General features: G+C 45.3%; 1 protein-coding gene across 1 annotated transcript in view; it reads right to left on the reverse strand.

Annotated features, from left to right (window-relative positions):
• SPAG17 (sperm associated antigen 17) overlaps nucleotides 1-13,598 on the reverse strand; it is a 1,900,597-nt gene that overhangs the window by 36,666 nt on the left and 1,850,333 nt on the right. The window contains exons 47-48 of the mRNA XM_086935838.1: nucleotides 9,364-9,560; nucleotides 3,015-3,075 (exon numbers count right to left, since the gene is read on the reverse strand). Of these exons, the coding sequence (XP_086791964.1) occupies nucleotides 3,015-3,075; nucleotides 9,364-9,560 (258 nt within the window). The remainder of the gene's footprint in view (nucleotides 1-3,014; nucleotides 3,076-9,363; nucleotides 9,561-13,598) is intronic.

Genomic DNA, 13,598 nt, shown 5'->3' on the forward strand with positions numbered 1-13,598 from the left:
AGGCTCCTGGAAGACAAAGCAAACCAGGAGGAGCTTTGTTAAATACTATGGTGCAATCTGAGGTTCCTGGAGACAAAGCAAACCAGGAGGAGCTTTGTTAAATACTATGGTGCAATCTGAGGTACCTGGAGACAAAGCAAACCAGGAGGAGCTTTGTTAAATACTATGGTGCAATCTGAGGTACCTGGAGACAAAGCAAACCAGGAGAAGCTTTGTTAAATACTATGGTGCAATCTGAGGTACCTGGAGACAAAGCAAACCAGGAGGAGCTTTGTTAAATACTACGGTGCAATCTGAGGCTCCTGGAAGACAAAGCAAACCAGGAGGAGCTTTGTTAAATACCATGGTTCAATCTGAGGCTCCTAGAAGACGAAGCAAACCAGGAGGAGCTTTGTTAAATACTATGGTGCAATCTGAGGTACCTGGAGACAAAGCAAATCAGGAGGAGCTTTGTTAAATACTATGGTGCAATCTGAGGCTCCCTGCAGCAACTGTCGAGATGGTTAGAAAGGTCCCCAGTGTTACATCTGCGGGACAGAAGTCAGACCTCATGCCTGGGGTGGACGGACACCTGAAGTTGGGATGTTGGGGTGACCAGGATCAGAGCCTGATGGAGGTGTCAGATTGTAGGAGAAGGTTTTAATTAGCGGGCAGGTGGACCGTAGAAGACAACAGAACAAACCTGCCCTGTGGGGTCCAGCACAGGTAGTCAACAAGAGAGTTTCAGAGACTGGAGAACGGATGTGGGAGGTTAGAAAATGGGTTCCTAATGGCTTGACCAAGAACCCTGCCTGATAGTATGTAAGAAAGCTGGGATGGTACTGAGAAGAGACGTACGTACAAGGTAGGAGGACAGCCTGCAAGATACCCCTGAATCCACCTGGGATGAGGCAGCTAAAGAGTGAGGAGATAAGCTGCAAATGGGACTGGTAGTTAGATTGAATCTATACATGCAGCTCTAATGTGCAAGAAATGGGGAAAGGCGGTGGTCATGAGTGACAATCATCCTTTCAGGATATATCCTAACAAGTTTGAGGCCGTGGGGCATGTTGGCTGCATGATCAAGTTAATAATTTAAACACATACAGCCATCAGTTTAAATGCAGTTAATGCAGGCAACGCTTGTCGAGCTGCCACAGGCTGTTGACTTGAGACAAGACCAGCAGCTTCACAGCATCCTAGAGTTGTAATCTGCTGGCCGGTCTCAGCAGCCTTTGGTCTCCTCTCAGAGGGTGGAGCCCTGTGCCTGATGTTTGAGGTGTCACTCCAGATCCCAACATAACTCCAGCTGGAGTCAGGCACTGCCAGACACTTCCGCAGGAAGGCTGGGTGACTTTAGGACAAACTCAGGAGCTAACTTGTGACAAGTAAATAAATGTACATTTGAAAGAAGACAGGGCGGCACCCTGGGAGATTAGGGAATAGAACCCACCTATGGTATGGAGAATATCTCCAGATAAATACTAGTGAGACAATCTGGTATAGCAAGTCAGGTGGGATGAGGGGAGTTTGACAATATAGGAAAAGAGCTCTGGAAAGATCCGGTGAGGGACCTCGGAGCTAATAGTGCAGGGATGTAAATGGGCTTCAGTGGTTATTGCTTCACATTAAAGTTAAAGTCACACAAAACTAAGAAGGGCTTTAGCTCGCGAGGAAAGATAACAGACCTCATCGTTCAGTAAGTGGTACTTTCAGTGGGTGGTACATTCAGTAGGTGGTACGTTCAGTGAATTGTACGTTCAGCGGATTGTACGTTCAGTGGATGGTATGTTCAGTGGGTGGTACATTCAGTGGGTGTGTATATTCAGTGGGTGGTACGTTTAGTGGGTGCTACATTCAGTGGGTGGTACGTTCAGTGGGTGCTACGTTCAGTGGGTGGTACGTTCAGTAGATGGTACGTTCAGTGGGTGGTACGTTCAGTGGGTGGAATGTTCAGTGGGCGGTATGTTCAGCGGGTGGTACATTCAGTAGATGGTACGTTCAGCGGGTGGTACGTTCAGTAGATGGTAAGGTCAGTGGGTGGTACGTTCAGTGGGTGGTACTTTCAGTAGATGGTACGTTCAGTGGGTGGTACATTCAGTGGGTGGTACGTTCAGTGGGTGGTACGTTTAGTGGGTGCTACATTCAGTGGGTGGTACGTTCAGTGGGTGCTACGTTCAGTGGGTGGTACGTTCAGTAGATGGTACGTTCAGTGGGTGGTACGTTCAGTGGGTGGAATGTTCAGTGGGCGGTATGTTCAGCGGGTGGTACATTCAGTAGATGGTACGTTCAGCGGGTGGTACGTTCAGTAGATGGTAAGGTCAGTGGGTGGTACGTTCAGTGGGTGGTACTTTCAGTAGATGGTACGTTCAGTGGGTGGTACATTCAGTGGGTGGTACGCTCAGTGGGTGGTACGTTCGGTGGGCGATACGTTCAGTGGGTGGAACATTCAGTGGGTGGTATGCTCGGTGGTTGGTACATTCAGTGGGTGGTGGTACGTTCAGTGGGTGGTACATTCGGTGAGTGGTACATTCAGTGGGTAGAATGCTCAGTGGGTGGTACGTTCAGTGTGTGTTACAGTCAGTGGGTGGTACATTAGGGGACAAGCGGATGTAATCAACAAATGGCTGGTGGAGGTTGATTTAGTGGTAATGAAAATGGTCACAAAAAGAGTGAAGAGTGCAAGCATGGGATGTAAAGGCGAAGCATGGGTGGGAAGGTAAGAGGCTTGAATCACACTGGCACAACGGTATCCTGGGGTTTCAAGAATGGGGACTGGTTGCAGCTACTATAGAGCTGAGCCAGTGGTGCCCTCATGAGGGCACGTCATTAACAATAGAACACAGACTTAATTCTGGATATGAGAGAACGTGGCTCAGCATGCCATTTGAGAAGCAACCGTTTAAACAATGGGTGTGTAAGGTGGAAGTGTTGGTGTTACAAATTATTACACATTGTCTATGAATGATTACTATGTGGCAGTTCCTACATTCTCTGATACCACATGTGGAGTGAATGGCAAAGTGATTACTCACAGGCCCAGGCTTGTAGATCACCCGCAGCCCGGTGCCGGGAGGAGGTTGCTTCACCCGGAACCTGCCAGAAAGGAGACACACAAGAAGGTTGGGAAGTTAATACTCAGTGCAAGGAAGCGGTCAAGGAGGAGGGAGAAAAACAGAAGGGGCAGCTGATCCACTACTTTCATATCTGTAATGAATGTGGGAACCAAGGAAGGGGGGGCATGTACTATTAACCATGCAAACATGACCAGGAGCCTGATGCAGAGGAAGCTTAGAAGAGATGGTGAGCCCTGGCTAGGGACTTCTCAATGCCTTGATGACCGACTCTGATCTCAGCATAGACATCTTTAACCAGACAGTGATGTCATTGTAGCCTATGGCCACCAAAGCTCATCACTCAATTGTACTTGACCAGAATTTGCTGGGGCAACAAGTTGACATATTACTAAACATCGGAACAAATATAGTTACTTACCACAGAAACAATGGTCCGGTGAATACTGCACTCCCTCAGTAGCGTCTTTAAATTGTAAATTGATACTTGTATAGCGCACTACTCACCCGCAAGGAACTCAAGGCGCTTGTACGAATACTGCTGTGAAACCCATCCTGGCTTTCCTTGTGAGGCGTCCACTCCTGGGCACCCCCAAGGTGGAGGCCAGGCATCCTTAGCGTTGTGGGGGCCATTGTGGAGATTAAGCGAGCTATTGCCCAGAGTTGCAGAGTGGGACTCCATGATTGGAATAGGCACTGAGGCGAGAATTATCAGGCCCGTGGAATTTTGAGCCCAAGACCCGCTGAGGCGGGGAATTGAACCCTGGTCCCGGGCTAGACCTCTGCATCAGGGTCTGCCGCTCTAACCATTGAGCCACACTTCTCCACCTTTGAGATATCTCAACCAGGAGCTGAACGCACAGAATCTTTCAGCACGCTGTCATGGTGACCACTATCTCATTGAAACCCTTCAGGTCCTGAAATCTAAACCCAGTGGGCTTCAGAAGACCTACATGAGGAGCTAAGTGATCCGGAATCAGAGATCGTTGTCCAATACAATCAACTTCATCAACAGTGTGTCACTTTTTATGGTAATGGGTACTCTTTCATGTGCTCTTTCATGTGATCTTTCGTACGCTCTTTCACCTGCTCTTTCATCTGCTCTTTTATTTCCTCATTCATCTGCTTGTACATCTGCCCCATCATCTGCTCTTTCATCTACTTGTTAATCTGCTCGTTCATCTGCTCATTCATCTGCTCGTTCATCTGCCTGTTAATCTGCTCATTCATCAGCTCTTTTATCTTCACGTTTATCTGCTCTTTCATCTGCTCATTTAACTGCTCTTTCATCTGCTCATTTATTTGCTTGTTTTCTGCTCTTTCATCTGTTCTTTCATCTGCTCTTTCATCTGCTTGTTCATCTGATCTTTCATCTGCTCTTTAATCTGCTCTTTAATCTACTTTTTCAGCTGCTCGTTCATCTGCTCGTTCATCTGCTCGTTCCTCTGCTCGTTCATCTGCCCGTTCATCTACCCGTTCATCTGACCGTTCATCTGCTAGTTTATCTGCTCGTTCATCTGCCCTTTTATCTGATCGTTTATCTTCGCGTTTATCTGCTTGTTCATCTGCTTGTTCATCTGCTTGTCCATCTGCTTGTCCATCTGCTCGATCATCTGCTCGATCATCTGCTCGATTATCTGCTCGTTCATCTGCCCGTTCATCTGCCCGTTCATCTGCCTGTTCATCTGCCCGTTCATCTGCCTGTTCATCTGCCCGTTCATCTGCCTGTTTATCTGCTCGTTCATCTGATCGTTTATCTTCTCGTTTATCTGTTCGTTCATCTGCTCGTTCATCTGCTCGTTCATCTGCTCGTACACCTTCTCTTTCATCTGCTCGTTCATCTGCTCTTTCATCTGCTCGTTCATTTGCTCGTTCATCTGCACTTTCTAATGTTTAAATACCCAGAGGTTCGAATGGCGGATCCGCAGATAAACAGGAAGTAGAGAAGTTATGCACGAATGTGCTGAACAACAGACCTGCTAAGCAAAGCCTCTACAGTGGCCCCTGAGTCCACTCTGTGTATTTTGTAAAGTACGTGGGCGCCTTGAACATTTCATGCAGGGCATCTCTCTTTCTCAAAGAAAAAATAGAAAATGGCAAAGCTTTTATGCGCACAAGATACTTTTCGTAATCCCCAAATCGAATATAAATGACAATCACAGTGTGCTTCCAAGGACAGGTTCAGCCACTTGTATCCCCCGATATGAACCAGAAACCAGTCCAAACTGAAAAAAACGACAATGTCTTGAGCACAACTCCGCATAGAGTATAAAGAAGTCCAATCAATCTTCTTTTATGATGATTTTCAAGTCTGATAAAATCTTCTTGTCAATCACACATGGTCATCTTCAAATCATCCAAAGCCAACACGTGTTTCGTCAGTAATGATGCCTCCACATCTCTGACTTCTTCAGGGCTATTCGGATATTTCTACAATTGTAAATATATCAAGACCACCGTTTCCAGGGAAGAAAATTCGGCTGCGCAATATGTCGATTTATAACTCGTTCTTTGTTCAATTAGACCTCCAAGTAAGGTAGGAGGTTCACAGAATCCGTTCTGTATCCAGATCTAGGAGAGTGCTCCTCGCAACATCGGACTGGCGTTTAGTTCAAGCCGCTTGATATATTTACAATTGGAGAAATATCCGAATGCTCGGACATTGTCGTCTCTTTCTCAAAGATGCAGTAGTGGTAGTCTATGCACTTATTCCTTCAAGCCGAGTGCTGATGAAAACCTTGACGTCCATCAAAAACTGTGTTTTGAGGTAGAGCCAAATCCATAAAAACAATTCCATAGGTTGCAAAACCTTACTCCCCATTCTATACTAGTCAAACTTGAGAACAGTGCCAGAAAGACCTTTCTGTGTTTAGACTGTGCATTCCCCCTTCTAATTTAGATGGATGAGGTGGGACGCAGAAGTTAGGCAACTGGATAAGATGAAGTTGCAATACAATCTCATAAAGAAAGGTCAGTTTTATATTTAAAACCATTTTGTGCTTAACCCCTTCGATGCTGATGACGAGCTCAGCTCGTCATCACCCACGGGTGTCGTGTGCTGATGACGAGCTGAGCTCGTCATGGTGCCACTAAAATGGCAATTTCCAGCACAGGGGGGGGAAAACGCCTAGCAGCCAAGTGGTTAAATAAAGAAACTACTTACCTTCGGTAACGCCTTTTCTGATAAAGACTTTTTTTAACCACAGGCTCCTCCTCACCTTGTAAATTTCCCTAGGCATCATACAGGACCAGGTTTTACTAGCAATTTCTTTGCACTTATCAGATGGCATTGTGCAGTTAAGCATCGGACCTGTCCTGCCCTGGATATGTCGACAAGGCCCCCGTATATGAGCGACCTCTGCAAGTTAATGGCATTTTCTTTCTGATTTCTGTCTGCACCCTCGGACACAAAGCCATTGAAATCAGGAAATGGCAGTACGGAGACTTCCAACATTTGGATCTTTGTAGTGACCTGAATTAGACCCTTCCACAGAGCAGGGAGGATTGGTGAGGAATCTATGGGTTAGATAGAGTCCTTACCAGATAAGGCGTTACTGAAGGTGAATAACATGCTCTTCGAATAGAGACTTCTAATTGCAGAAGATATCAAAGTAGGTCCTCCAGGAGAGAGGTCTTTGGAATGGTTCATACCAGGAGATCCTGCAGGACAGATCAGGTGAGTGCCCATCCAACTGGACCTGACTGCCTGAGCAGTAGTGCTTTGTGAACGTGTGGAGGGATGGCCACAAGGCAGCCTGGCAAATGTCAAGTATTGGCACACCAGGCGTTTGTGCAGTGGTAGCAGCCTTCCCTCTGCTGGAATGAGCGAAGAATCCATCTGCAGGTGGCTTTTTAGCTATCCCATAGTGTAACTGCCATTTTCAATCTGCTAGGCAACATCAGCAGAGTTCATCAGCCCCGGTGTTTTAAGATCCTGCCAGGTGCCCGGTGATAAGGGATTTGCCCTGAACGTTCAAGCACTTACTGAGACATTGAGCCTCATGGCGCAGGACCGATGACCCCACGGTGCCCTAATTGTTGCAATACCACATGGCGGTTGTATTGTCTGTGAGAACCAGTACCCGTTTCCCTGGGATGGTCAGAAGAAATCCCTTCAGTGTCAAGCAAATCCCTTCCAACTCCAACACGGTGCTGTAGAGACGAGCCTCCCCAGAGGCCAGAGTCCTCTGATCTCCACTGCTCCCAGGTAGCCTTCCCAACCCAGCAACAATAAATCTAATGTGACCATTAACGCTGAGTGGGATGGGAGGGGGTCTGCTGCTGGCACAACTGCGGTCAAGCTGCCACTCTTGCAGATCATTGGCAGTTTCCTCCGAAACCTGGATGGACTCGCATAGTTCCCCTTGGTGCTGAGCGCATTGAGAATTCAGATCCCATGGCCAAGCCTGCATGTGCCACCTGGTGTGGTCCACAAGCAGAATGCAGGAAGCAAAGAGGCCCAGGATCTTTAGAGTCACAGTAACTGAGACTCGGGTCAAGGGTTGACACATCAGGCTCGCAGCTCCAATGCCCTGGACTCGCTGAGGCAGAGGGAAGATTTAGAAGAGCACCAAGTTCAAGGATGAGTCCAGCGAATGGGAGCAAATGCGAAGGAGTCGGTGTGACTTTGGCACCTTGATGGAAGAACCCAACAATGTCCACACGTCAGCCATCATTTGAAGGGGGGCTCTGACTGCTAGACTGGTACTCACAACCTCTACAAATGGGCTGCAAACACCACGACATCCGTGTGAACAACCAAGGGTCACTGGTACCGCCAAAGGGTGGCACGATAGATAAACTGAAAGTGCTCCTGGCACCCCTAAAACTGCAGCTAGTGCTCGTGGGACTGCAGGATGGGGATGTGGAAATAGGTGTCCTGCAAATCTAATACCAGTATCTCATCTCCTGAAATCCAGAGCAGACAGCACTTGGGCCAGGGTGTGCACTTTGAACTTGTCCTTCCAGTGGAAAACTCTCAGGGGTCAGAGATAGAGGATGGGGTGAAGGAATCCATTTTCTGTACCAGGAAATAACAGGAGTAAAACCAGTCCTGATCCCTGATGCTGGTAGCTTCTCTATTACTCCTTTGTTCCAAGACAGCTTGAACTCCTCCGCAGAAGGTTTTGTGGTCAGCCGCGGCCGGTGCAGGTAAGAGTGGGTTGGCCAGGTGGGGGGGTGGGGGGGGAGGGGATTTGCCAGACGACGGCGACGAGGAAACATTATTTATTTATTTAATTTTCCCTCTTGGTCGTCTGTCGAATCCCCCCTCCCTCAACCGGCCCCACCGCTGCTGGTTGTGGTGTATGTGGCATATCCGGTGGATGGAAGGGTAGGAAATAATCGTGTTTCATGATATGGAGCAAACAATGGTCGGATGTAATGCTCCACCATTGAGAGAGCTAAAAGGGCTGGAAGGGAGGTTGCTGTTGAGGCACATATGGATTGATCCTCTGCTGATAACTCTTGTCAAAACCTTGGAAGGGGCGGGGATGCTGTAGGGTCTGCTGAACAGCTGGAGCTTTGCCAAGAGAGCAAGCAGTGACTTTGCTCTCTTTAAAATCTTTTCAGGGCCAAGTTGGTCTTTGCTCCGAACAGCCTGGAGCATGTCCTTGATGGACTGTTGGACATCTGAAAAGCCTATGGAACAAATCGAGAAAGAAAACAATCTTAGTATAGAGTTGTGGCCATGCGCACTGCCAACTAAGGGAGGAGTCACTATACCGCATGGCTCGAAAGACTTCTTCTAACAAAAACAGGTTGCACTCGTCCAAGCCAAACACTAGATGGCAGGAGTATGTACAGCACGTGTGGCCACAGGCCCTGATCCACAGAGAGATTTCTCTGCATGTAGGGGTCATTGTGCGTTTTCTCTACACAGGACCACCGTTTCACATTGTGGTCTGAATAGAGAAAAGAAGTCATGGTCATGGCCACTGGTACTATGGCTATAAAGCACTGTGGTGGGTGGGCATCTGGTCAATGTTTATTGCCAATGGAACCAGATAAGGCCATACTGCTGGAAGCCAAGCATTCCCCTGCTTCTAAGTTGAGCACAGAACTGGCAGGTTTGGTGGGTGGGGCGCCACTGATGTATGGAGGGGCTCTTGCTTCATCAAAAGGCTCTTTTAGCTTTCCTTTCACTACATGAGTACCTGGAACTCTTACATTTGGAGACAACCACAATGCCTAACATTGTACAGAAGTGCTGCTTCTGTGTCCGCACACCACTGCAACATTGTCCAAAAGATCTGCTGGTGCTCGACAACTTAGAGACCCCATTTGATAATACAACAAAACGTGCACCAACCTGCAGAGGTCCACACCAATGTTCCTCATGCTGACAGTCGCACAGTAGGTGTAGCCCTCCCGCAGGACACCGAAGTCCAGCTCTGCAGGGAAGAGGTGGAAACCCTGCGGCAAGGCCTTGCCACCGGTGTTCAGTGGTGCCCCAGCCACAGAGGATGTGTTCACTTTCCGCTTCACAGGACTTTCGACTGTCGTAAACTGGATACAGGCAGGACCGCAAGATGGAAGAGATGCACATGTGGGACGAAGCAGAAGAGATGATGTCAAGCACTAAAAGACTGATCTGTGTCATAAAAGGCAGTGAGCAAGATTCTGCTATTCTATATCAACATTCCTTTTCTGCAGAGAAGCCAGAGGGGAGATGCCCACCCTCTTGGTGAAGTAACACATAGTAGTTGCACTGTCTGGGTGACCATGAGATTCATCTCTAGTGAACCTCTTGTTGTGGCAGGAGTGGGGCTTTGCTCTTCAGGGTACTTAAATCAGGATGCCTTTTTGAGCTGAATACAGGCGACACAAGCTGTAAGTAAGCCTTATAGCCATAACCGGAGCTTGCCTCACATGGAATAGTTGACATCGTTGGGGAAAGAAGTGGCTTTCCTTCTCTTTATAGTCAGGTTAATTACGCAAGCCAATAGAAGGGGAAATGTCCATTTGGACGAAGGTGGAATCATGCTGTGCCTTCACAGTGCCGGCAAAAGAACAAACGCATCATTAGCACGCATTCGTTCAGCAAGCAAGTCTTTACAACGACTTGCTTCAGGGGGACGCATTTGTGTAATGGTGTTGGATTTGAAGTCCAACACCTTCCCTACTGTTGGGCATACTGGAGTTCAAATAGTAAATTAAACTATTCCAAAATCCAGCGCCCCCTTAAGACAAGTCGTTATAACGACTTGCATGCTGAACAAATGCGTGCTAAAGACGAATTTGTTCAAATGACGACGTTCGGAAGGCATGCATTCAAAGTAGTACTAAATTCTGGTCTCTTGGAAGCTGTTGAAAGGTTTCTTCTTTTGGGTCCATTTGTCTTGGCGGTAACACTAGGAGCCAGGTTTACAAAGCTCTTGTACAACTCAGCACCAAAGTTTCAGTGCTGCGTTGCGTGAGAGAGGAGAAGGAAGGGGAGTGCCATAACTACAGAGAAATAGCACTCTCCTCCCCTCTCCCTAGCATTGGCAGGGAATTCTACTGCCGAGCACCATGCAATACCTTTGTGCCTGGGTACAAAGGTTCCCGTGTGAGTCACGCATAGGCTTTGTACTGGAAGGGCATCTTTCCAGTACAAAATACTCGGCTTACACTGACTTGTCGGACTCCGTATGCGTGCTGTACAGTGCAGCACACATGCAAAGTCAGAAAAGAGAGGAGAAATGAAAGCATTTCTCGTTTTAATGTCTGCTTTCAAGTGGCATTAATGTTTGCAACAAAACCCTGCCTACTATTGTTAGTAGACAGGGTTTTTCATCCAACACCATAGGTGGTAGCCAGGAATGCCCTGCACCATCAATGGAACGGCCCTTAACACAGAGTTAAGCAAAGCAGTGCTTTGTGATGGTTTGCGTTATTTTTTCTTACAAACCAACACAAACACCAATTTGCAGTGGTTTGTAAATCCCCCAAAAGGTTTGGATTGGGTCTGCGTTGAAAAGGTAACGCACACTTGATGCAAATTCTTTGTAAATCTGGGTTTAGGCGTGGTGACGCATAGTGTGGTGGGATTTGGTGGATGCGATTGTTTTAATTTCACAGGGATGAATGACAAGCTTTGTCGTGTTGGTTAGTGAGCCGAATGACTAATAAGGGTCAGTATTATTTTTAGGCTGCTTACACATGGCGTTTTATCCTGAAAATGTCAAAAATCTGTTGTAGGTGTTACTGTCACTCAACTCACAGCTACTCAGTCATTTCATCGACCTCAGAAGTATGAACATCTGAGTGGAGAAACTGAGATTCAAACCTGTGAGAGCTCTTGAACCATAGAATGCCTCAACCTACACATCTGCGCCAGAGCTACGGATGATTCATGAGGATCTCCTGCTCTGACGGAGATGCGCTCAGTCAGATGCCCAGGAGTAAAGTGGTGCACAGACAAAATATCGACTCCAAAATATCGACTGGACATAATATCGAGTTTTAAATATAGACTGGACAAAATATCGACTGGACATAATATCGACTACAAAAATATCGTTTTTCAGGTAAGTGAAGTAATATCGACTGTATAAAATATAGATAGCAAAAATATCGAATTTTTAATAATATATAATATTTTATAGTGTATTTTTATGTAATAATATGTGTGAAAAGTGTATATTAATGTTATAAAATATTTTATTAAATGAATTTTGTTTTTATAATAATTGCGTAATGTAATTCTGTAGCGGGTTGTGGGTTTATAGGGGAATAGGGTGGGAAGTAATTTAATAATAATTAATTAATTAATATATGTATGTAAATATTTATAATTAATAATTAATTGATAATTAATTAATAATAATTAGTTAATTAATTAATATCATTTTGTACATATTTTGTATTAGTAATTAATTGGTAATTAATTAATTGTAATTAGTTAATTACATTAATTAGAGTACATTTTAATATATATAATTTTGTGTTATTGTTAAGTAATTAATTGGGAAAAAATAATATTAATTATTAAAATAATTACAGCTAATGTGCTAATATATTTACTTTATTGTTATTGTTAATTAATAATTATTTGGTAATTAAATAATATTGATACATTTTGGGTAAAGGAGTATTTTTAGAGTTCAGGGTCAGTTTTCAGTTTTTGGGTAAAGGGGCATTTTTAGGGTTCAGGGTCAGTTTTTAGTTTTTGGGTAAAGGGGCATTTTTAGGGTTCAGGGTCAGTTTTCAGTTTTTGGGTAAAGGGGCATTTTTAGGGTTCAGGGTCAGTTTTCAGTTTTTGGGTAAAGGGGCATTTTTAGGGTTCAGGGCCAGTTTTTAGTTTTTGGGTAAAGGGGCATTTTTAGGGTTCAGGGTCAGTTTTCAGTTTTTGGGTAAAGGGGTATTTTTAGGGTTCAAGGTCAGTTTTCAGTTTTTGGGTAAAGGGGCATTTTTAGGGTTCAGGGTCAGTTTTCAGTTTTTGGGTAAAGGGGCATTTTTAGGGTTCAGGGTCAGTTTTTAGTTTTTGGGTAAAGGGGTATTTTTAGGGTTCAGGGTCAGTTTTGGGTTTTTGGGTAAAGGGGTATATTTTAGGGTTCAGGGTCAACAAATAAGATTGTAAAAAATTATTTTTATTATTTTCATTTATTATTTAATTATTATAATTTAATTTAAGTATTTTTAAGTATATTTTAGTGATTAAAATTTAATATTAATTTAATTTAACACTGTTTTTAATAAAGTCGATATTTTTTACATCTATATTATTGTTAACGATATTTTGTACTCGATATTTTTGTACTTACCTGTTTGTAGATACAAACTCGATATTTTGACTGTCGATATTTTGTCCACAATATTTTGGCAAGTCGATATTTTGTCCCTCGATATTATTTCAGTGATCCGAGTAAAGTACCTCAATGTGAAGTCTTCTCGAACAACAGTGTTCACGGTCATAGATTGTGAACATTCTTGGAGCTGAGCGACACAAAAAGGGTGGAATGATGAACTGACGGTGCTCTAGGAATAGAATGACACTCAAGACCCTCAAGACCCTACTTTGAGTCAGCTAAGACTGTTCCCTAGGGTTCCTTTGATAACTGAAGCTAAGCTAACTCTGTTACCCACGGGTCCTTTGATAACGTTGGGGCATATTTGCAAGCGCCATGTGCCATTGGGGCATTCCTTCTTTGATGCTCCAGCGGCGCTGTGTGTTGGCCCATATTTACAACACCACACAAAGCCACTTTGCGTGGCTTTACACAGCCTTGTAAATATGGACCTCTTTCACGCAGTACTCTGCTTCAAAGGGGCGTCTCATGAGAGTTGCTGTGGGTTCCCGTGCAACGCCCATTGGCTTTGTCAAACAGCATAATTCTGAGCCAGTGCCAAAAACTAACGCCTTCTCAGCGGAGGCGTTGAAGTGGCGCAAACGAGGAGAAATACTTTTACTTCTCATGCTTTGCTCTTTCCATGTGTTGCATTCGCCCGCACACGTAGAAGGACTAAAACACCAGCTGTCCCTTCCTGCACAGCAGCAATCATCCCTGCAACGCAGGCACCATCACAATAAGGTGCAAGGCTGCCTGCGTTCACAAAGGCTGC

Source organism: Lissotriton vulgaris, chromosome 8 (assembly GCF_964263255.1).
Source record: "Lissotriton vulgaris chromosome 8, aLisVul1.2, whole genome shotgun sequence".
NCBI lineage: Eukaryota > Metazoa > Chordata > Amphibia > Caudata > Salamandridae > Lissotriton > Lissotriton vulgaris.